This window comes from Physeter macrocephalus, chromosome 19, assembly GCF_002837175.3.
Source record: "Physeter macrocephalus isolate SW-GA chromosome 19, ASM283717v5, whole genome shotgun sequence".
Classification (NCBI taxonomy): Eukaryota; Metazoa; Chordata; class Mammalia; order Artiodactyla; family Physeteridae; genus Physeter; species Physeter macrocephalus.
Window position 1 is genome coordinate 48695858 of NC_041232.1, and position 25069 is coordinate 48720926.

Below are 25069 nucleotides of genomic sequence, written 5' to 3' on the forward strand. Positions count from 1 at the left end.
GAGAGAGTGGCATGGACATATATACACTACCAAACGTAGGGTGGACAGCTAGTGGGAAGCAGCCACATGGCACAGGGAGATCAGCTAGGTGGTTTGTGACCACCTAGAGGGGTGGGATTGGGAGGGTGGGAGGGAGGGAGACGCAAGAGGGAAGAGATATGGGAACATGTGTATATGTATAACTGATTCACTTTGTTGTAAAGCAGAAACTAACACACCATTGTAAAGCAATTATACTCCAATAAAGATGTTAAAAATTTTTTAAAAGGCAACATGAGGGTTCCTCGTGGTGATGGAAATGTTCCATATTTTGACTGTATCATTGTCAGTATCACAGTTATGATGTTTTGCAGTACCTATAATTATAGAAATTTTATTTTAAACTAGTTTTCCATGATGCTATCATTGGGGGAAGCTGGAAATGGGTAAACAGGACGTCTCTGTATTATTTCTTACAACTGAATGTGAATCTGTAGTTATAGAAAAATAAACGGTATTTTCAAAAATTTCATGTTAAGTCCTCTAGTTTTGAAGCTAAAAAATCACTACAAAAGCACTCCCAGAAGAGGGTGGTTGAAACAAAATCCAGTGTTCACTCTACATATTTATTTATAAACATTAATATCAATTTCAGTGACTTAACTCGAAAAGAATCTGAAAGCTAAAGCTTTAAAAACGAAAACAATTACTGCATTAAACTAGGCAAGATAGAGAGGAGCTAAAAGAAAATTAACACAAAGCATCCATCGTTTCTGTTAATCTGAGAACAGCTCTCAAACTTTCTGGTTTCAGGACTCCTTCATACTCTTACAAATTCTTGAGAACCCCCAAAAACTTTTGTTTATCCACCAATACTTACCTTATTAAAAATTTAAAAAGAGGAATTCTTAAGACATGCGCTAGTTCCTTTAAAAACAATTTTTAAAATTATATGTTAACATAAATAACATTTGTTTAAAAAATATACTTCCATCAAAAAAATTTTAAGTGAGAGGAGTCATACTGTTTTACGTTTTTACAAATCTCCAGTTCAACAGAATACAGCTGGATTCTCATATCTGCTTCCCTATTAAACATACCACAATATATTGTTTTAGTAAAAGTAATGTAAAAAAAAAAGCAGACCACATATATAAATAAACTTGGTAAAGAGAAAAGTGTTTTAACTTGGTATAAACTTGGTAAGAGAAAAGTGTTTTAACAGTCTTTACAGATAATTGTGGGTATTCTTTGAAACTACACCAAAATCCAACAAGTTGTAGTTTTTAAAAAGATTCTAAATTGTAATATGGAATCTGAAAACTTATCAATGAACTGCTAAAACTCTTTTACATTAAATACTTTAAGCTACCATGCTCTTTGAATGGATCTTTGATTCCTGTATAATTTTGTAACATCATGCACAAGTCTTTTGAAAGATACTGGTTTGCTGAGTTACACAAACATTCCAACTGCTGAAACATTTTATTAGGCAATAGAAAAAAATCACATTTGTAAGTATCACTATTGATTTCACTGGAAAAGTGTTTAAAAGCATTGGGAAGTTGTCAGGCTCATGAAGGCACATTTGAGTTTCTCAAAATTCTAATTTTTGCTTGAAAACGTGAATTTTATAATGGGCAACAAATACTGTCAGTTGTCTTCCTTGATAAAACAGGTTCATCATATTCATTTTTTTGAGAAAACATCCGCCAAATATCCGTGTCTCAATAATCACACTTTCTCTTGTCATGTTTTCAAATAAAATGGTGCTCTGTGAAAAAAGCATCTGGCTTAGCTCACAATTCAATCACACAGGCGTATTTCCTCCAGAATATTCAGTATATGGCACTTTATGTAGACTTCTCATTTTGTCACACAGATTATTAAAAAGATATGTAATCACCTCTAATGCAATACTCAATAGTCAAAGACTGACAGCTTTTCCCCTAAGATCAGGAAAAGGAGAAGGATGTTCACTTTTACCACTTTAATTTAACACAGTATTGGAAGTTCCAGCCATGGCAATTAGGTAAGAAAAAGAAATAAGACATCCAAATAAGAAAGGAAGAGGTAAAATTATCTCTGTTCACAGATGTTACTTGTATAAAACCCTAATGAGTCCAAAAAAACTGTTAGAGCTAATAAATGAATTCAGCAAAGTTGCAGAATACAAAACATTCAAAAATGAATTGCATTTCTATAGATTAACAATGAATGATCCAAAAAAGAAACTAAGAATTCTACTTACCATTATATCAAAAAGAATAAAATACTTAGGAAATAAGTTTAACCAAAGAGGTGTAAGATTTGTACACTGAAAACTATAATAAGAAATAAAAGAAACAAATAAATTGAAACACATCCCATTTTCATGGACTAGAAGACTTAATATTGCTAAGATAACACTGCTCAAAGCAACCTACAAATTAAAAGCAATCCCTATCAAACTCCCAATGGCATTTTGGTAGAAATCGAAAAACCCATCTTAAAATTCATATAGATTCCCAAATGATCCCAAATAGCCAAAACAATATTTAAAAAGAAAATTAAAATGGAAAGACTCATACTTACTGATCTCAATACTTACTAGAAAACTATCGTAATCAGAATAGTGTAGTCTAGGCATAAGAACAGACATATAGACCAATAAAATAGAAGAGCGAGCCTAGCAAAAAACTCTTACATATATAGTCATTACTAGTCATTATGGAACCGCAAATTAAAACCACAGATACCACTCCATTCCACTTAGAATGTCTTTTTTCAAAACAAAAAAGAAAAAAACAGAAAATAACAGACACTGATGAAAACATGCAGAAATTGGAATCCTGGTGCACTGCAAGTAGGAATGTAAAATGGCACAGCTCGTATGGAAAGCAGTACAGTTGTTCCTTAAAAAATTAAACACAGAGAGCTTTCCTGGTGGCACAGCGGTTAAGAATCTGCCCGCCTATGCAGGGGACATGGGTTCAAGCCCTGCTCCAGGAAGATCCCATATGCCACAGAGCAACTAAGCCCATGTGCCACAACTACTGAGCCTTCCTGCGTTCTGGAGCCCGTGCGCCACAACTACTGAGCCCATGTGTAGCAACTACTGAAGCCCCCGCACCTAGAGCCCATGCTCTGCAACAAGAGAAGCCACTGCAATGAGCAGCCCGAGCACAACGAAGAGTAGCCCCCACTCGCTGCAACTAGAGAAAGCCCGCGCCCAGCAACGAAAGACCCACTGCAGCCAAAAATAAATAAGTAAAATAAATTTATTTTTAAAAAAATTAACATCAAATTACCATATGATTTACCATCTCCACTTCTCGGTACATACTCAAAAGAAGAAGGGACTCAAACAGATATTTGTAAAACCATGTTCATACCAGCATTATTCACAATAGCCAAAAAGTGGAAGGAACCCTAGTGCCATCAACAGACAAATAAATAAAATGTGGTATATACATACAAGAGTATTATTCAGCCTTTTAAAAGGAAAGAAGTTCTGACACATGCTACAGCATGGATGAACCTTGAAGATATAATGCTAAGTTAAATAAGCCAGTCACAAAAGAATAAACTGTATGATTTCACTTAAATGAGGCAACTAGAGTAGCTGAATTCAAACTGACAGGAAGTAGATGGGTGGTTGCCAGGTGCTGGGAGAGAAAAGGGAATTACTGTTTAATGGGAATGGAGTTTCAGTTTGGGAAAATGAAAAAAGTTCTGGAGGTGGACGGTGATGACGGCTGCAAAACAATGTGAATGGACTTAACTGCACTGAACTGTACACTTAAAAAATGGTTAAAATGGTAAATTTATATTATGTATATTTTACCACAATAAAGAAAAGAAGGTTAAAACGTTAAATTTTATGTTATGTATATTTTACACAATGAAAAAAGTGCATGCGCACACACATGCACAGAGACACATGCACTCAAGGGTCAAGATTTAACAAAATTAGTAATCTGAGCTACGTTGATGAGCGCTGTCAGGTAAGTGATATATTTTTTAAGCTGTGAACGTGTGGTGTGAAAAATACAATGATTACTGGTACAGTCTGGTGTCTCTGCCTTGACTAATGATTAGACACTACCAGTTTTCACCCACCTTTGCTTTTACACCACCACAGAACATGCCAACACAGTGAAAAGGGCCAGGGGAGAGAGAACATCTTAGTAGTATTATGAAAACATTTTTTTACCTTGTCCCATATGCCTCTTAAAAGGGTCTTGGTGATCCACCAAGGGGGATCCAGTCACCACACCTTAAGAACCACTTCTCTAAAGATGGATAAATATGGCAAGAGCAGAACAATATGATAGACTGAAAAAGCTGGACATTTTTCAAGTCTTTCTCTCAATCAGGTAAATGTTTATAAATGGAGTTCAATATTTGCCTTAAGATGTCAAAAGTTCCAAATTCAGGCACTACTCTTAAAAAAAAAACAGCAAAACATTCTGCAATACTCCTTCTAGCTCTAAAAGTCTCAGATTCTATATACTTTGCAACATTCATTCAGTAACTCACTCAACACATACTTACTGTGTATCTACTGTATGCTACGTTGAGGAAACAAAGGAATAGGCTCAGTCCTCCAGTAATAAGAAACTCAACACAGAACCAATAAAATACTATATGTTAAATGCTATAATAATAGCAATAAAAAGTACATGGAGGTGACACCAGAGAAAATGTCAAGAATAAAGAGAAATGACAAATATGAAGATAAGACCATTGAAATGGAGTCTGGGGAGCAGAAGGAAAAAGAATAAAGGCAAGAGAACAGAGTACAATGGACCTGTAGGACACCACCAAGCCAACAAACACACATTATAGGAGTCTGAGAAAGAGAAGAGGGTGCATAAAGAATATCTGGAGAAATAATGGCCAAAAACTCCCCAAATTTAAAAAAAAAGGCATGAATCTACGAATCTAAGAAGCTCAATGAACTCCAGGTAGGAATAACTCAGAGACCCACACTGAGAAACATTATAATCAAACTGTCCAAAGACAAAGAATTTTTGAAAGCAGCAATTAGCGACTCATTGTCATATAAACACAAGGGAGCCTCAATAAGATTAACAATTTCTCATCAAACTGTGGAGGCCAGAAGGCTATGAGATGCCATATTTAAACCCCTGGGGATGGGGGTGAGGTGGGGAATGTCGACCAAGAATTTTAAATCTGGCAAAACTACCCTTCAATACTGAAGAAGAAATTAAGACATTTCAAGGTAAACAAAACCTGAAGGACTTTATTGGTAGTAGATGTCTCCTACAAGAAATGCTAAAGAGAGTCCTTCAGACGGACATGAAAGAACACTAGATCGTAACTAGAAGCCATATAAAGAAATAACGAACATCAGTAAAGTATCTACATAAGTAAATATAAAAGCCAGTATTACTTTATTTTTTTGTTGGTAACTTCTCTTTTGGTTTCCTATGTGAATTAAAATAGAAATGCATAAAATAATAATAAGTCTGATGATGGGCACACAACATATATAAGATGTAGTTTGTGGGATTTCCCTGGTGGTCCAGTGGTTAAGACTCCACGCTCCCAATGCAGGGGGCCCAGGTTCAATCTCTGGTCAGGAACTAAGACCCCGCATGCTGCATATCGCACACGGTGCACCGCGCAGCCAAAAAAAACCAAAAAAATGTAGTTTGTGACAACAACAATATAAAGACACATAAAAGTGCAATGTGTTTATATCACCTTTTTTTATTTTTATATTTTTATTTATTTATTTTTTTGGCCACACTGTGAGGCTTGTGGGATTTTAGTTCCCCAAAGAGGGATCGAACCTGTGCCCTTGGCAATGAAAGCCTGGAGTCTCAACCACTGGACTGCTGGGTAATTCCCTATATCATCTTTTTTTTAATTGAGAGAAAGTTCACATTACATTAAATTAACCATGTTAAAGTGTATAATCCAGGAGCATTTACCATATGGTTGTGCAACTATCACCTACACCTATTTCCAAAACACTTCTGTCACCCCCAGAGACAACCTCATACCCATTAAACAGTCATTCATTTCCCATTACTCTTCTCCCCCCAGTCTCTGGCAATGACTTTCTCTCTTTGTGGATTCATCTATTCTATTGGTATTCAACAGATATTTCATATAAAATGAAATCCTACGATATGTGACCTTTTGCGTCTGGCTTCTTTCTCTTCATTTTTTCTTTTTTTTTTTTTGGGCTGCTGTTGGGCCTTTGTTGCTGCATGCAGGCTTTCTCTAGTTGCAGCAAGCGGGGGCTACTCTTCGTTGTGGTGCTCGGGCTCCTCGTTGCAATAGCTTCTTTTGTTGCGGAGCACAGGCTCTAGGCGTGCGGGCTTCAGTAGTTGTGGCGCGGGGGCTCAGTAGTTGCAGCTCACGGGCTCTAGAGCATCAGCTCAGTAGTTGTGGCGCACTGGCTTAGTTGCCCCGCAGCACATGGGATCTTCCTGGAGCAGTGATCAAACCCATGTCTCCTGCACTGGCAGGAGGATTCTTAAACCACTTGACCACCAGGTAAGTCCTCACTTAATATGTTTTTGAGGTTCATCCACATTGTACCATGAATCAGTATTTCATTCCTTTCTATGGCTGAATAATATTCCATTGCATGGATATACCACATAAATCTATTCATCCACTAATGGATGTTCAGGTTGTTTCCACCTTTTGAGTATTGTGAATAACACTGCTATGAGCATTCTTGTATAGTATTTGTTTGAATACCTCCTTTCAATTCTTCTGAATATATACCTAGGAGTAGGATTACTGCAAGAGTGCTAGTAAAAGATGAGGAGGTGGGCAGTGGGATGGGATAGCAAAGACAAACAGAATACTGTTAAAATAGCAATAGAAAAGCTGCAGGTGAGGCATGTATAAAGAGAGGGGTCAAGATAATCTTGAAGTTCTGAAATTAGGCAACTGGTAGACAGTAATCCCTTTCACTCAAATAGGAAATACAGGAAGAGTAACAGGGAAGTGGGACAAGAGTGGGGAAAGATGACAAAGTGTTGCATTGTACATGCTGAGTTTGAGGTGCTCAAGAAATACAGTGACATTGAGACTGCTAAAAAAAAAAAAAAAAAAGAATACTGAATCATCAGCATATTGATGGAAGAAAGCAAAAATTACACCTAAAGTGTCAATTATAAATATATAAAGTGGGACTTGCCTGGCAGCGCAGTGGTTAAGAATCCACCTGCCAATGCAGGGGACACGGGTTCAATCCCTGATCCAGGAAGACCCCACATGCTGCGAAGCAACCAAGCCCACGCGCCACAACTACTGAGCCTGCGCGCCACAACTACTGAAGCCTGCGTGCCACAACTACTGAAGCCCACGCGCCTAGAGCCCATGCTCCTCAACAAGAGAAGCCACTGCAACGAGAAGCCTGTGCACTGCAACGAAGAGTAGCCCCCACTCGCCGCAACTAGAGAAAGCCCGCGCGCAGCAATGAACACCTAACGCAGCCAAAAAAATAAATAAAAATAAATTTAAAAAATTTTTAAAAATAAAATATATAAAGTGAAACTATTCTTAATCATTAAGCGTTTTCTATGTGCTAGTTATAGCACATCAACTGCATTTTTAAAATTCTAAAACAATAACTTGGATTAAATCCACATTAAGTATTAGTTGATTTACTAATTAAATTGTAAATCTGGATTATGTACTACATTACTCAGGGTGTTCCAGAGAAACAGAACTAATAAGGTGTGTGTGCATACACAGAAAGATATTATAAGGAACTGGTTCATGTGCTTACAGAGGCTGTTAAGTCCCAAGATCTGCAGTCAGCAAACTGGAGACCCAGGAGAGCTGATGGCATAGCACTTGTCAGAAAGCAGACTCAAGATCCAGGAAGAGCCCATGTCTCACTTTAAGTCCAAAGGCAGGAAAGAAGGCAGTCAGGAAGGACAAGTTTCCCTCTTACTCACCGAAGCGTCAGCCTTTTTGTTCTATTCCAGCCTTCAACTGACTGAAAGAGGCCCATCAACATTAAGAAGGCCAACCTGCTTTACTCACTCTACAGATTCAAATGTTTTATCTCAGCCAGAAACATCTGCACAGACATACCCAAAATACTGTTTGACCAAATATCTAAAGCCACCTGTGGCCCAGTCAATTTGACACATAAAATTAACCATCACAAGTGCTCTTCAAGATAACTCATGATTTTCTACTAAGAAAACTGAATTTTTTGATAGTTCAGGAAAAATATGGTCCTTAACTAGCCAAACCTTCTTGTTTAAAAGAATAATCTATAAAATAGAATACAGTACACATGATTTATTCCAATACTGATTCACTTTGTTGTAAAGCAGAAACTAACACACCATTGTAAAACAGTTATACTCCAATAAAGATGTTAAAAAAAAAAAGATGAAAACAGCATGTTGAATTAAATAGACAAGGGTTTTTTTTAATTGTCATGTAGTTGATTTGCAATGTTGTGTTAATTTTTGCTATACAGCAAGGTCATTCAGTTATACATATATATACATTCTTTTTTATATTCTTTTCCATTATGGTTTATCACAGGAGAGTGAAAAGAGTTCCCTGTGCCATACAGTAGGACCTTGTTGTTTATCCATTCCATATATAATAGTTTGCATCTACTAACCCTAAACTCCCAGGCCATCCGTCCCCCGCCCCCCTTAGCAACCACAAGTCTATTCTCTAGGTCTGTCTGTTTCTGTTTCATAGATAGGTTCATTTGTGTTATGTTTTAGATTCCACATACAAGTGATATCATATGGCATTTTTCATTCTCTTTCTGACTTACTTCACTTAGTATGACAATCTCTAAGTCCATCCATGTTGCTGCAAATGGCATTATTTCATTCTTTTTTATGGCTGAGTAGTATTCCACTGCATATATGTACATCTTCTTCATCCATTCATAAATAGATAAGGTTTTTAAACGTGCTCTTGAAGAAGAATATTCCTTGAACTAGACCAAAATGTCATCACAAAAATCAACCAATGCAAACCATTTTCCCAATTTACAAAAAAACCAAAAACAAACAAACAAAAACTTAATGAATGTAAATGTTTTCAGTTTCAAGTGCTTTTGCATAACATGACAATCCTCTGACACTTTCTTCTATTAGCCTGTACTAGAATTAAATGAGATACATTTAGTGCAAAGTTATACAGTTATTGTAAACTTAAATGTGCATTTCGTGATGGTCTTCACAGGGCTTTACAAGGCATCATGAACTAATACCTGAACAAGTTTGAGAACCAGTTACTTAAACAATTACAACAAATACATTTAGAATAAGACTGCACGGTTCTCAGCCTAAGAAGATTAGCCATCATAAAGATGTAAATCCTCGGGAATTTCATGGCAGTCCAGTGGTTAAGACTCTGAGCTTCCACTGCAGGGGGCACGGGTTCAATCCCTGGTCAGGGAACTAAGATCCCACATGCCATGCAGAAAGGAAAAAAAGAAAAAAAAAGATGTGAATTCTCTTTGAGCTAATAAAATACCAAAATAATTTTTTTCTTGCAAATGACAAGTTGATTCTAGCATTTATATGGAAAAACAAAACAAGAAGACACAAGAAAACTCTGGGAAAAAAAAAGAAGAGCAATTTGCAGGCCGGTGCAGGGTTGGAGCGGGATGTCCTACTAGATGTGAAAACATAATAAAGAGTGTGACAGTGATACATGAGTAGACCGATGAATGGAGCAGAATGACAGTCTACAAATATGCCAAATATATATGAAAACTGAGTGCATGTTAAAGGAGGCATTTCAAATGGGTGGAGGTAAAAAGAACTTCAAAAAAATGGTGTGATAAACCAATGCCTACCACTTCTATCAGCTGAAACCATTAAGAAAATAATAAGAATATTTAGTAACATAAATTGATACTTATAAACTGTAAGATAAACTGACACATCCTAAATGTTCATCAATAGAGTAACAGTTATATAAATTTTGGTGCATCCATGAAATGTAATACAGTGCAGTCATTTTTTTAATTAAGGCAACATCATATATATAAATACATCATAATCTGAAAGATATATTAAAAAGAAAAAAAAAGCAAAAGCACAGAGAAATCTATATAATATCCAACTATTTGTCTAAACATGAGAGAGAAAGGAATTGTATCATATGTAGATGACTATATATGCATAGAAAATTCTGGAAGAATAAACTTAACAGACTGATTCTGGGTAAGGAAAATGGGGGGGTAAAAGAGTGGAAAGGAGCCTTTGTGACTTTTCAATTTTTTATTACACGCATGTTATTGCCTACTAAAATATACTGTATTTTTAAAAATACACCTGGAAAGTATACAGAATTGTAATTTTTTTCTTAGTTTCTCAGTTATTATAGATATAAAAGGGATAAGGAAAAGCTATAAAAAGAACAAGACTAACAGGTACCTGATAAAAGCCAAGAGTTAAGCTAGAGAACCAAAAATGACCAAATAACCTAGATGATTGCAAGGTGACTACATAAATAATTCATTATTATAATCCTCTTCATACATTTTTACAAACAAAAGGATTTTAAAATCTTAAATCACTTAAAGTTCTTTGCTGACATAAAACATTAAAAGTCTACCTAAAATATTTACTTTATTATCCTGTCTAGTTCCGAAAAGGAGTTGTAAACTGAAATGTTACATTTAAAATGTCAAATAACCTTTGTTTGACATAAAACCACATTCAAACAATTAAAGCAACAGTAAAAACTATGTCTACATACTTTGTACAGCCCCTAGTAAATTCTTTACTTCAAATCTCAAATCAAAGAAGCCTTCCCTGAGTGCCTAAACTAAGCTAGTTTCCCAATTATATTGATATTTCTCTTTTGTATCACTATGAAGTTACTAATTTAGCAGAGTCTGTTGCCCCGACTGATATGTAAGCTATGTCTCCCTTATCCACTGAATCATCCTTGGTCTAGCAACAGAGCAGGCGCTCAATAGGTATTTGCTGAGTAAAGGAAACCAACAGGAGAAACTTTTACATATCAAATGAAAATTTCATTTTATTCAAAAATACACTTGTAAAATTATGAACTATAATTATGTTTGTTTAATGTAGGCGCACACCTTTATTTTTATTAGAAATTTAAGGATAATTTCCTTAAATTTTGGAGCCATAAAAACAACATCAAATCATCCGATTTTTTAAAAAGCTGTATGTTATAGGAAAGAGAACCTAAAGAAAATTATATTATAACCCAAAGGGAAATTTCATAAATTTGGTTTAAGTTCACACTGAGTAGGAATTAACATTTTGGAGGGAATATGTCTGCTTAAGGCAAAGCAATGTGTGCTAGCCTCTTGATCTAACTATCAATAATAGGAAATGGCCTAGCTCTTAATATCTGGTTTGTGAATTGTTGGCGGGTCCTCAAAACCCTTTCATGGAGTCCATGAACTCAGAACTATTTTCACAATAATACTAAGACATTATTTGTCTTTTTCGCTCTCATCCTCTCACCTGTGTACAGTGGTATATTCCTGAGGTTATGTGATATACATCACAAAAGACTGAATGCAAAAGCTGACATGAGAATTCAGCTGTCTTTAATTAAGACAGACATAAAGATCTGCAAAAATGTAAATCAATCACTCCTTTCTCTAATATTTTTAAGTTATTTTTCATTAAAAATGTCATTTTATGTTAACATAAAATCAATTTAGTACCACAGTTTTAAAATAAGTTATTAAATAAATATTTTTCAATGTTTCACTTTCTAATATAACTCCCAATAAATATAAACCACATAAATGAAAGATCTGGGGCCTTTAATAATTTTTACAAAAATAAAGGGATCCTCTAATCATACAGTCGATAATCCCTGGTCTAGACGCTGAGAATATCTATGGAACAACCAATGTGATTTTTTCAAAGAATAAATTTAAAATAAAAGAGGGAATCCATAGATGTAAAGGAACTTAAATATAATAATCAAATGCAATGAAGAAACTTTACTTGCATCCTGATTCAAATAACTGGCTAAAAAAAAAATGTGAGACAATCAAGGAAACAAATACTAGCTGGATATTTGATGATATTTTAAGAAATTAACTTTTTAAAAGTTGTTAACAAAGAATATAACTGTTACAGCTGGACGATGACTACACTGAGGTACATAAAAGTCATACAGATTTGAGAAAAACAAATTCTTAGTGTAATTAACAAAATATAAACACTGTCTAACTTACTTGTTTAATTTTAACTACAAAAAAGTATAATAGTATTGTCCAAAATAACAGTATTAGACAATATAATATAAAAGCCATTGAATTGTCAATTCAAAAACAGAATCTCTTCGTTTTAAAGATTTATACGGCTACATGTTTTTAAAGAGGATGAAAAATGTTCTTTAACCTTTTGTATTTTTCTAAAACCAAACAGAGCATCTAAGAATATACAGTACTTATTTCAGCACCACTTACAAACCTAAAGCCATATTCATGAATATAAATGTTAATTCGACATATTTAAGAACCTTTATCAAAGGCAATATGTTGAGATTATGCAGACTAAAACTTGGTAAACAACCACCTATAGGAACCCACTATCTACTTCTTAACCAACACATAACCCCCATTCTATAATACAATATAAAGTGATAATTAGTTCCCTGAAAGATGTCTAATACAGTTTATTGATAACAAAGTACTGATTTTAACAAGTGATTACAAATAGAAGGAAAATCTAAACTTTAGGCATTTTAATATTTTAATTGTTGCCAGTTGGGGAAAAACAGTAACAAGCATTCAAGGGCTGAACATTCCCAGGTTTGGCTCTTTGCATTCCAAGCTATTTCTTGCCTCAGCATCTTCACATATCCCAGTAGCTGAATACCTCCTCCCCACTTATGGCATAGCTGGTTCAGAGAGGTCTTTAATTGAAGGTCACCTTACAGAGATCTTTTCCCTCACCATCTAACTACTTAAGGTTCTCCTCCCTTAAATGCACTTAATACAAAATTTATATTTACAATTTTCTTGTTCATTGTTTGCCCTCCCCATGAGACTACAAATTCTATGAGGGCAGGGACCAACTTTCTTTCTTCTTATTTATTTTTTTAATTGAAATATATTTGACATATAAATATATCCCTGCCGGTCCAGTGGTTAGGACCTGGCACTTGCACTGCTGTGGCCCAGGTTCAATCCCTGGTCAGGGAACTAAGATCCCGCAAGCCACGCGGCATGGCCAAAACAAAACAAAACCAAAAAAACATGTTTTATTACTGGAATATATTTAATGCTAGACATATATAAGATAATAAATACAGGGTGAATTAACATACTCTAAAGGGCTGAGGCAATTATGATTTTGTTAAGACTCAAATATGAATAACATAATAACAAGAGGCAGTGTAAAGGACTCAATCAACTAGACTACTGAAAGCAGCACCTCTAATCAACTGCAAAGAACTTCCTCCTATCTATTCTCTTTCTACAACTCTTGCAGAGATTTGTTGTTCTTGTACTTGCATGTAGGAAAGAGCCTGTCAGTGTTGTTTTGTAAATTCTGGTACGTTCATGGATGATATTTCTACAGCAATTAATGCAACATATAATTTAATTAGTGGGCTAATTTATAATTTAGCCCACTACTGAGAAGTTCAGAGTTTAAAACAATCACCTTCAAAAGACAGTATTAAGAAATTGAAAAGACAACCCAATGAATGGGAGAAAATATTTGCAAGTCATGGATCTGATAACAGACTTGTATGTAAAATACATAAAGATATATGTATAGCTGATTCACTTTGTTATAAAGCAGAAACTAACACACCATTGTAAAGCAATTATACTTCAATAAAGATGTAAAAATAAATTTTAAAAAATAAAAATAAATTAAAAATAAAATAAAATACATAAAGAACACTTAATAATAAAAGACAACTAATAAGAACTTGCTGTATAAAAAAAATAAAATTCTAAAATTAAAAAAAAAGACAATGCAATTTTAAAATGGGCAAGGATCTGAACAGACAGTTCTCCAAAGATGACATACAAATGGCCAATAAGCAAATGAAAATATGCTCGACATCATTAGTCATCAGGGAAACACAAATCAAAACCACAAGACACTTTACACCCAACAGGGTGGCTATAATCAAAAAGACAGATAATAATAAGTGTTGTTAAAGATGTGGAGAAATTGGACCCTCATACACTGCAGGTAGGAATATATAATGATGCAGTCACTGTGGAAAACAGTCTGGCAACTCCCCAAAACGTTAAATGTAGAGTTCATATATGACCTAGCAATTCTATTCCTAGGTATATATCTAAGAAAAATTAAAACACATCCACACAAAAACTTGTACACAAATATTCATAGCAGTATTGTTCATAATAGCCAAAAAGTGGAATCAACCCAAATGTCTATCAACTGATGAATGGATAAATGCATACAATGGATTATTATTTGGCCATAAAAAGGGATGAAGTACTAAATACATGCTGCAACAAGAATGAGCCTAGAGGATATTATCCTAACCAAAGGAAGCCCAGTCACAAAAGACTATATATCATATGATTCCATTTAAGGCAAATCTATAGAAACAAAGTAAATTAGTGGTTGCCTAGAGGTGGGGAAGCGGGAATGATGGCTAAAAGACATGGGTTATGAAATGTTCTAAAATTTATTGTGGTGATGGTTTTACAATATATGATATACTAAAAACCAAATGGGTAAATTGTATGGTATCTCAATTATAACTCAATAGAGCTGTTACAAAACAACAAAATGGTCACTTATGTTTTTGGTTACACTCTATAGCATTTATCAGGGAAATTATAGCTACTTTGGTCTTCATAAGGGCCATGGGGTATTATCCCTCCAAAAAGAAATTATCTTTCTTTAAAGGAGACAAAAATAAGAAAAGTAGACAAAGGAGAAATCTTCACAACTGCATGATTACCATATCTGACGTATCATTTTACCTACTCATTCTCATATTTTGAGCGGTAATTTTTCCTACCAATGTCACATTTTTGTCTTCTTTAAACACTTCAAGAAACTAAAGAATGCCTAGCTTAATACAAAATGTTCAACTAATTTTCCTTAGTTTATTTCTTGACATTTCATATTTGATCAATTCCTTTCAAAAATACTTCTTTGCAGAGATAATGTGAGGAGTCAAGATATCACAGTAAGATGCCTAAAACAATGCCTTGTACTCAGTAAATTACTGTCACTATCATTATGCTAAAGGAAACAGAGGATCCTAAAGACGATGAGCAAAACTGCAGAGAATGGGGAGGACATAACGGCTACACCCTACAAAGCCACAATCATGTGTCAAGGAAAGGAAACCCTTGGCAGAAAAGCCCACAGCACAATGAGAACTGCAGCTGCAGCAGCAGCATGATCATCACCTCCACTATTACTACCATTTCTATCAACACCATCATCATCCAACACTACTCTCCTCCTAAAGCATCTATTTATATGCCTTTAATTCTTTCTATTTATGAAACATTTAAACATATGAAAACATCCCCAAACTCAGCTAATAGAACATCTTATCATTTTCCATTTGTTTCAAAAAATGTTTCATATATATGTACTATAAGTTAACACAGATCCATTTTCATTCCCTCTCTTCCTTATGGTAGCCACTATCTTGGACTATGGTGTTAATCATTTCTATGCATGTTCTAGCTACAGATATCTGTAAACAATATAGAGTACTGTTCTGCATGTTTGCAAACTTTCACTATATAGCATACTGGTCTGCACCTTGCTTTCTTAGCCCAACATTCATGTCGTTTCATGCAGCTCTAGTTCATTCACAAAAACTGTTGGACAGTATTATATGTATGAAAGACAAAATACGTTTGTCCATACTCTAACTAATGAGATGTTTAAAGTGTTTATCTAATTTTGTTATTAAGAGGCTACAATAAACATAATTTCTTGAGTTTCCAGGATATATTAATGGAACTGGTAGGCCAAAGGACATATACCTTCAACTTCCTTAGAGGTTGCTAAGTTCATCTCCTTTTTTACACTACAATCAGCAGTGTAAGAGAGTTCTTGTTTCCTGTCATCCTCACCAATCCTTGGTACTGTCACACCTTTTTTCTTTTTTTTTTTTTTGGCTGTACCCCGGGATCTTACTTCTCCAACCAGAAATAGAACTGGGGCCCCAGGCAGTGAAAACGCCGGGTCCTAACCACTGGACTGGCAGGGCATTTCCTATCATAATTTTAATTTTGCAAACCAAAGGGTCTAAACTGGTACTTCATTGATTTATTTTTTCTTGATTAGTAAGATCGAGTATCATTTATTGGCCTTTCAGGTTTCCGCTTATGTAAAATGCCTTTAACAGTATGGCCATTTTTCTACTGATTTGTGGTAGTTAAGAACAATCTGGGTACCAATCCTTATGCTCTTTCTCCCCTCCCCACCCCACCCCCAAATATAAACCTGTTGCTGATTTCCGTATCTAGTAAGGTAGAAAAACAAAGACAATTCCTGCCTTCTCAAAGTTCACAGCTATTTGCCAGACATTTATATCTGTGTTTCTCAAACTTTTTTGGCCACTCACAGGTGAATTCCTCCATGAGAGCCAATACACATACACTTACATATGAAGTGAAAAACAGGGCTCTACATCAACTTCTTCTAAGGCAGGGGTCTCCAACTGCTGGGCCACAGACCGGTACTGGTCCACGGCATGTTAGGAACTGGGCTGCACAGCAGAAGGTGAGCAGTGGGCAAGTGAGCAAAGCTTCATCTGTATTTACAGCCGCTCCCCGTCACTCGCATTACCACCTGAGCTCCACCTCCAGTCAGATCAGCAGCAGCATTAAATTCTCATAGGAGCACGAACCCTACCGTGAACTGCGCATGCTAGGGACCTAGGTTGCATGCTCCTTATGAGAATCTAATGCCTGATGATCTGAGGTGGAGCTGAGGCGGTGATGCTAGCGCTGGGGAGCGGCTGCAAATACAGATTATCATTAGCAGAGAGGTTTGACTGCACAGAGACCATAATAAATCAACTGCTTGCAGACTCACATCAAAACCCTATCAATCAGTGGCAAGTGACAATTTAGCTGCATCTTATGGAGTAGACTGGACATAAGCAACACACTTAGGATATCACTGTCTCCCATCACCCCCAGGTGGGACCATCTAGTTGCAGGAAAACAAGCTCAGGGCTCCCACTGATTCTGCATTATAGTGAGTTGTACAATTATTTCATTATGTATTACAACGTAATAATAATAGAAATAAAGTGCACAATAAATGTAACGCTCTTGAATCATCCCCAAACCATCCCGCTCCCCCGCAGGTCCGTGGAAAAATTGTTTTCCATAAAACCAGTCTCTGGTGTCAAAAAGGTTGGGGACCACTGTTCTAAGGGATTAACCACAAGCAAATACACAAGAAAATATACAGAATGTCTCCATTCTATATAGCCAATGCCACATTTTGGCTCTGATATTAATACATAATGTGGCTTTCATATGGATCAGTACACAAGCATCTACTTAATAACGGCTTGTTAAAACAATTAATAAATAACCATCATATCAGGTACATCAGGATGTCTGAAACAACAATTAAGAGTGCCCATTCTCTTTATCCAATGAAATAAGAATTAAGGTACAAATTCAGACTAAGCAAATGAAATATTTTAATTTTCAGTCGTACCATCATACAGTCAGTTCTTACGGATAAATCTGCTCTGCAGTAGTGAAATGATTCTTCTAGATATTTTAGTGACAGCAGACTACAACTGAAAAAAAGTTAACTTCATTTACAGGAGCACTATAGAATGCTCTGTAAAATAAAGACGCTGCCCTAGAGGCATATAATCATAGAGCAAGAAAGGACCTTAGATCAACTTAATCTAATTCCCTCATTTTCAGGTGAGGCACTTGCAATCCAGAAATTAAGAAATCTCCCTAATCCATCTCCTCTAAAATCTACAAATTCAGAGTTCTTTCCATTGCATCAAGCATCTTATTTTACACTCCCCAGCTCTAAAACTATGATTCCCCTTAATTTTACAAGTTTGAGTTGATGTGTTATAGAAATAATGTAAGTATCTCCCCATACCAATCTTTCCCCTCCTCTATCCTCCATTATAATGTACCCAACGAAAAAACCTGACTGTAATTAGGTGCGGAGTGCTGAGCCCCTGGCTACTACTTCCACGTTAAACCAATAGAAATGTTAATCCTTTATACAATACCTTCTTCAACAACACCTACTAAACGTCGACTTTGCAGGAAGCGCAGTACACGCCGCTCCTCCTGGCCCGCAGACCACCGACGCCAGGGAGCCCGGGGCGCTGGGGAGGCGGGGTGCGGGGCAGCCGGGAGTTGGGGTCGCTAGGGGAGTGGGGCTCCTAAGGAGGGGGGTGGTCCCGGGGATGCCAGGGAACTGGCCGGGTGGCGGGGAGCGGCGGGGAGAGGCCGAGAGGCGCGGCCGACTCACCTTTCCGCAGCTCCCGCTCCCACACTGTGACGATGGGCCGCGAGTGCTTGCGGTGGTGGATGAGCCACAAGGACAGGGTCTGCACGCTCTGCTGCGAGTTGCTCAACTCCGACAGCTTCTTCTCCAGCGCAGCCTCAGAGAAGGCGGACATGCCTCCGATACCGCGCTCACGCCGTCCCACGCGGTGGGGCTGAGGGGGAGGAGAGTTTCACCGCCCCCGCCGCGGCCTCGCCCCCTCACCCCACCCTTCCCCACGCCCTCACCACCGCTGCCGCCACATCCAAGATCGGCCGCAAACCAGCAAAATGGCGTCTAGCCGGCAGTGACGTCACGGCCTACCCACGCCCCGCCCACCGAACAGGCTCTGCCGAGGGCGAGCGGAAGGGGCGGGGAAGAGACGCGCCCTGGAGAGGTGGTCGGGGGTCGTGCCCCCTGGGTGTGGGCTGGAGGCGGGGCGGGGTTTGTTAGGCTTAGAACCCTCCTCCTGGGAGAAGCTATCTTTACCAAGGGGTAATTAAAAATGCCTTAAACACCAGCGTGTTTGCACAAGGCGCCAAATGCTAGTTGTGTGGTCCAGCTCAGTAACAGTGAAGAGTTGGGACTTTCTTCAAGTAAATGGCCAAATCAATTGGGATACTTCATCTTACAGAATAAATGCAGCAGTTTAAAAGATTCATAAATCCAATGGTGGATTTTTTTTTTAAGTTGCAAAAAAAAGTACAGTATAATGTTTGTTTTATAAAAGTATATATTTTATAAGAATTCATAAGTATGCAAATAAGAGAGAATAAGAATTGGTGCCCTTAAGCTGTGTCTGAATTGTTTTCATTTTTTACAAGAACATATTCATATATTACATAGTTTAAAATTAATTTCAGAAATCTCATAATTAATTCAGCACATTTGGACATAGCACTTGTCTTAACTATGATAATTCACAAAAGAAACAGAAGACAGATGCTGTCATATTCTAAATATTAATACAAGAAACTTCAAGAAAGGTGTATAAGAAACCACAGGAATTCCTAAGCCATCTTTTGGGAAACACTGTTCAAGAACTTTGCCTATTTATTTGTTTGTTTGATTATAAGTATAGCTTCTCTTTCCCATTTTTAATGTCACTACAGCTTGAGGTTCAGAGATACTGCAAGAGGTGAGGTAACTCTCCTTCCTCTTCATCTCACTCCAATATAAATTCCTATCTCTACATTCTTCTCCTTCCCTCATTTTACATCCTTTTCTTTATCCAATCTGCTTAGTCTAGTTCTAAGCCTTAACTTAGTCCAACTTTAACCTGTCTCCCAAGACCTAACAGTATCTTCAGCACTATTCCCTGAGCCCTGAAGCCACCAAAATTGCTTCATATCTTCTCCCAAATTGTCTTCACCTGAGATTCCAACTCTTCCCACTCCCTTCTTTATCTCATCTAGCTTAACTTTATCTTTTTATTTTTTTAATTAATTTATTTTATTTTTGGCTGCGTTGGGTCTCTGTTGCTGTGTGTGGACTTTCTCTAGTTGCAGCAAATGGAGACTACTCTCCGTTGTGGTGCATGGGCTTCTCACTGTGGTGGCCTCTCTCTGTTTCGGAGCACGGGCTCCAGGTGCGTGGGCCCCAGCAGCTGTAGCACGCGGGCTTCAGTAGTTGTGGTGCACAGGCTTCAGCAGTTGTGGCACGCAGACTCCGGAGTTGTGGCGCACGGGCCCAGCCACTCCGCAGCATGTGGAATCCTCCTGGACCAGGGCTTGAACCCGTGTCCCCTGCATTGGCAAGCGGATTCTTAACCACTGTGCCACCAGGGAAGCCCCAAGTCTACCTTAACTTTAAAGACCACTTTAAATTCTACCTTCTTTTCTTTCCCAACCAGTCCAATACATGTGAGAATTTCCTTTCTAGGTCATTAACTGACTTGAATGACTTATTTAGTACTTACACCACTAGTCTATGTTATTTATAATTATACATATCTACATATATGTCACTGAGAGCAAAATTTAGCTGCGGAGAGAATATATATAATTCATATGTCCACTTTATTGGGAACGGGCGCCCGGGTGGAGAGCAGCAGGGTAAGGGAACCCAGGAGAACTGCTCTGCCACGTGGCTCACAGTCTCAGGCTTTATGGTAACGGGGTTAGCTTCCGGGTTGTCTCTGGCCAATCATTCTGACTCAGGGTCCTTCCTAATGGTTTGCTCATCACTTAGCCAAGATGGATTCCAGCAAGAAGGATTCTGGGAGGCTGTTAGGACATATGGACTGACGTCTCCGCTCTCCTTTTGACCTTTCCCAAATTCTTCCAGCTGGTGGTAGCTTGTTAGTTCCGCGTTCCTTAGTAGGCCCTCCTGCTGTAAGATAACTCATGCAAGTGGTTACTATCAGGCCTGGCTAAGGCGGGCGGTTTTAGTCAGTGGTTCCCCTAACAAGTGTACCATGGCTTTCCACAGCATGCAGGTATATCTGTATTTATTGACATTGTTAATTATTGCTGTGTTTTCAAAATAGTGATTGTAACTGTTTATGCCCTTAGATACTTATGACTTATTTTCATATCTTGGGTCCTCTGACCATATTTCTCAATTTGTCTTCCCAAATACGGGCCTCAAATTTAGAACAATGCATTTTTTTCCATAAACTATCTTTGGCTTTCTTGGAATGGCCACCAAGTAACAAGAAGATATGCCCTTCAACTTAAAAAAGGAAGACTATCACAAGAAGACACTGTAGACCAATATCACTTATGAATATGTGCTATACAAGGAATACAAAATCCTTAAAAAAATACTAGCAAACCAAATCCAGCATCATATTGAAAGATTATACATGAAGACCAAGTGGGATTTATCCCAAGAATGCAAGGGTGGTTCAAATACAAAAATCAGTCAATATAATACACCATATAAATAGAATGAAGAAGAAACACATGATCATCTCAATTGGTGGGGAAAAAAAAGCATATGACAAAATCCAGCATCCTTATATGATAAAAAAAAAACCCTCATCAAAGTAGGAATATTTTTATTCTCAACATAATAAAGAACATGTATGGAAAAACCTACAGCTAACACTATGTTTAATGGTGAAAGACTGAAAGCTTTCCCCCTAAGATCAGGAAAGACAAGGATATCTACTTTTGCCCCTTCTTTTCAACATTATACTGGAAGTTCTAGCCATAGAAATTAGGCAAGGAAAAAGAAATACAAGGTATTGAAATTGGAAAGGAGGAGGTAAATGTATATCTTTTTGCAGAAGATATGATCTTATATATAGAAAATTGTATATATAAGGAATCCATAAAAGATAGAGCTAATAAATTAATTCAGCAAAATTACAGTATACCAGATGAACACACAAAAATCAGTTGTATTTCTATACACCAGCAATGAAAAATTTGACAATTAATTTAGGAAAACAGTCCCATTTATAGTAACATCAAAAATAATAAAATACCTAGGAATGCATTTAACCAAGAGGATTTTCAGGTATACACTGAAAACTATAAAATACTGTTGAAAGAAATTAAAGACCTAAATAAGTAGAAAGACAAATCTTATTTATGGATCAGAAGACATATTGTTAATATGGAAATACTACCCAAAGCAATTTTCAGGTTCAGTGCAATTCATTAAAATCCCAATTGTCTTTTGTGCAGAAATAGAAAAGCTGATCCTAAAATTCATATAGAATTGCAAGGGACACTGAATGACCAAAACAATCTTGAAAAAAGAAAGCAAAGTTGGAGAGCTCACAGTTTCTGATTTCAAAACTTCCTACAAAGCTACAATAATAAAAACAGTGTAGCATGTTATTCAGCCATAAAAATGAATGAAATAGTAATGCATGCTAGAAGATAGATGAACCTCAAAAACATTATGCTAAGTGAAAGAAGCCAGACACAAAAGATCACATATTTATGATTCCATTTATATGTAAATATCCAGAATAGGTAAATCCAGAGACAGAAAATGGTTGCTAGGGTGCATGGGGGGTGGGGGATGGGAGTGAGTGTTTAATGTGGATTTTCTTTTGGGGTGATAAAAATGTTTTGGAACTAGACGGAAGTGGTGGCTGCAACACATTGCAGAGGTACTAAATACCATTAAATTGTACGTTTTCAAATGGTTAATTCTATGTAATTAAGATGTTAATTCTATGCATCTTATTTCAGTACAAAAAAAAAAAGGAAACCTAATAGAAATAATTAAGTTCATTTCACATTCTCCACATTGTAATGGACCCAAAACTGCTATGAGAGCTCTTATGTTTACCAAACTTAGGATAAAAGGAAACTTACAATCTAAAAAATTTCAGTCTTTCTAAGTTAAACTTTGTGTAAGTTATTTTTTTCTTTAAAAATTTTTTAATTTTTAAGTATAAGTGATTTACAATATTATATTAGTTTCAGATGTACAGCATAGTGACTGCATTTTTGCAGATTATACTCCATTATAAGTTATTAGAAGATGATAGCTATAATTCCCTGTGCTATGTATAAGTAAGTCATTAATATACATATGTTTCTTTTTGAAAATATTTATTTATTTATTTATTTTGGCTGCACTGGGTCTCTGTTGCTGCTCACGGGATCTTTGTTGCGACATGTGGGCTTCTTAGTTGTGGCATGCGAACCCTTGGTTGCGGCATGCATACAGGATCTAGTTCCCTGACTAGGGATCGAATCTGGGCTCCCTGCATTGGGAGAATGGAGCCTTACCCACTGGACCACCAGGGAAGTCCCTACATATGTTTCAATAATGTATTTCTCAGGTTAAAAAAAAGCACACTAATGTTCATATACAAAGACTGTACTATAACAGTCTACAAAAGATTTTACTTACAGATTTCAGGTTTAAATGTTCTTGTCCACTGATAGCGTGTGTAATACATTTTATGAACTAAATTAAAGACTATGGAGTTTTTTTCAATGCTCTCAGGATAATTATGAATTAATCCTCAATAGAGTATACTACTCTCCTCTATTCTGATAACGGTACTAAATATAATAAATTAGGTAGTCTTGCTACCAAAGGGTATGCATGTCCATTGTCCTCACCAGTCACCTAATCAGCTTCTACATAATCTTAGACCAGGAGCTTTTAGATTATGAAGAAGATCAGAGAACAATTTCAATAGAAAGGACCTTAGCAAGTGCTATTATCAAGTTACATGACAGTAAAATTCCAAGGTACTGATCCCTGGATTCAAGTCTCTCAATTAGATGGACACAAGCCATCATCAATTCATTGTGTTCTGGTTGTCTCTTGGAACATAACAAACCACCCTAAAAGAGCGACTTCAAACAATAACAACCATTTTATTTTGCTAAAAAATCTGGGGAATTGGGCTTCCCTGGCGGCACAGTGGTTAAGAACCCGCCTGCCAGTGCAGGGGACATGGGTTCGAGCCCTGGTCCGGGAAGATCCCACATGCTGCGGAGCAACGAAGCCCGTGTGCCATAACTACTGAGCCTGCGCTCTAGAGCCCGTGAGCCACAACTACTGAAGCCTGAGCACCTAGAGCCCATGCTCTGCAACAAGAGAAGCCAGTGCAATGAGAAGCCCGCGCACCACAATGAAGAGTAGCCACTGCTCGCTGCAACTAGAGGAAGCCCATGCGCAACAGTGAAGACCCAATGCAGCCAAAAATAAATAAATAAATTTTTTAAAAAATCTGGGGAATTAACTGAGCTCAGCTAGGCAGTTAGCATTTAGAGTCTCATATGAGGTCGCAGCCAGATTGTGGCTAGTGTCATCTCAAAGGCTTCTTCGCTCATGTTTGGTCCCTGGGCTGGGAAGACTCAAACAACTGGGAGTTGAAAGAGCTAGGACCCTCAGACCCATCTCTTCTCCCTTTCCCTTCCCTGTCCTCCCCGTTTCTTTCCTTCCCCTCTCATCTCTCCCCCTCCTCCCCCTCCCATTCTTCTTCTCCTTCTTCTTTTTCTTCTTCTTCTTTTTCTCCTCCTCCTCCTCCTTCTTCTTCTCTTCCTCATCTCTCTCTCTCCTCCCCTCCTTCCCTCCCTCTCATCTTCACATGATCTCTCCACATGGCAGCCCCAGGATAAGCAGATCCCTTAGAGAACTGCAGAAGTCTCCTAGAGTGAGTGCCCCAGGGACAACTGGAAGTCATACAACATTGCTTCTATCTTATTCTATTAAACAAGATAGTCAAAGCCCACCCCAGTTCATGGGTGTAGGGACATAGACTCCACCTCTTGATGGAAGGAGCACCAGCAACTCACAGACATGTTTTCGAACCACCACACTGGAAGACTGTTACAGGCAAAGACCTTCATCTGAGGAGTCTTAGGAATCCGCAGAAGTAGAAAACTCCAGATAGGAGAAACATCCACCCAAGCCCTTCAGATCAAGTTAAAAACTGCATGAAGTAAACAGCTCCTACTCAAGACCCACAGAACTAGACCCAAATACCAAGAACCACAGATTATCATGCTTTAATATGTATGCTCTTATTCTTTATTTTTCTAGTTATTTTTCTTCTTCTCTTTTGGTTTAAGACTCTGGGTACCTCTTGACCACAATACTTGTAAGGCCCCATTCTTAATATTGCTTTTTTTGTCTTCAGTTAGTCCTTGGTATGAGTCTAATACCTAACGTGATTTTCTTGTGATTTAGCTAAAACA

At 37.3% G+C, this 25069-nt stretch overlaps 1 protein-coding gene across 5 annotated transcripts in view; it reads right to left on the reverse strand.

The window, feature by feature from the left end:
- RPRD1A (regulation of nuclear pre-mRNA domain containing 1A) overlaps positions 1 to 18663 on the reverse strand; it is a 77801-nt gene extending 59138 nt beyond the window's left edge. For 2 of the 5 annotated variants that reach the window (XM_024120806.3, XM_028480225.1), the window contains exon 1: positions 18432 to 18663. In XM_024120806.3, coding sequence (XP_023976574.1) covers positions 18432 to 18582 — 151 coding nt within the window. In that variant the 5' untranslated portion in view covers positions 18583 to 18663. Of the gene's footprint in view, positions 1 to 4174; positions 4254 to 8761; positions 8930 to 18431 lie in introns of all 5 variants that reach the window. The other 3 variants (XM_055080402.1, XM_028480226.2, XM_024120807.3) reach the window with 3 other exon arrangements.
- Between the last annotated feature and the right edge of the window lie 6406 nt (positions 18664 to 25069).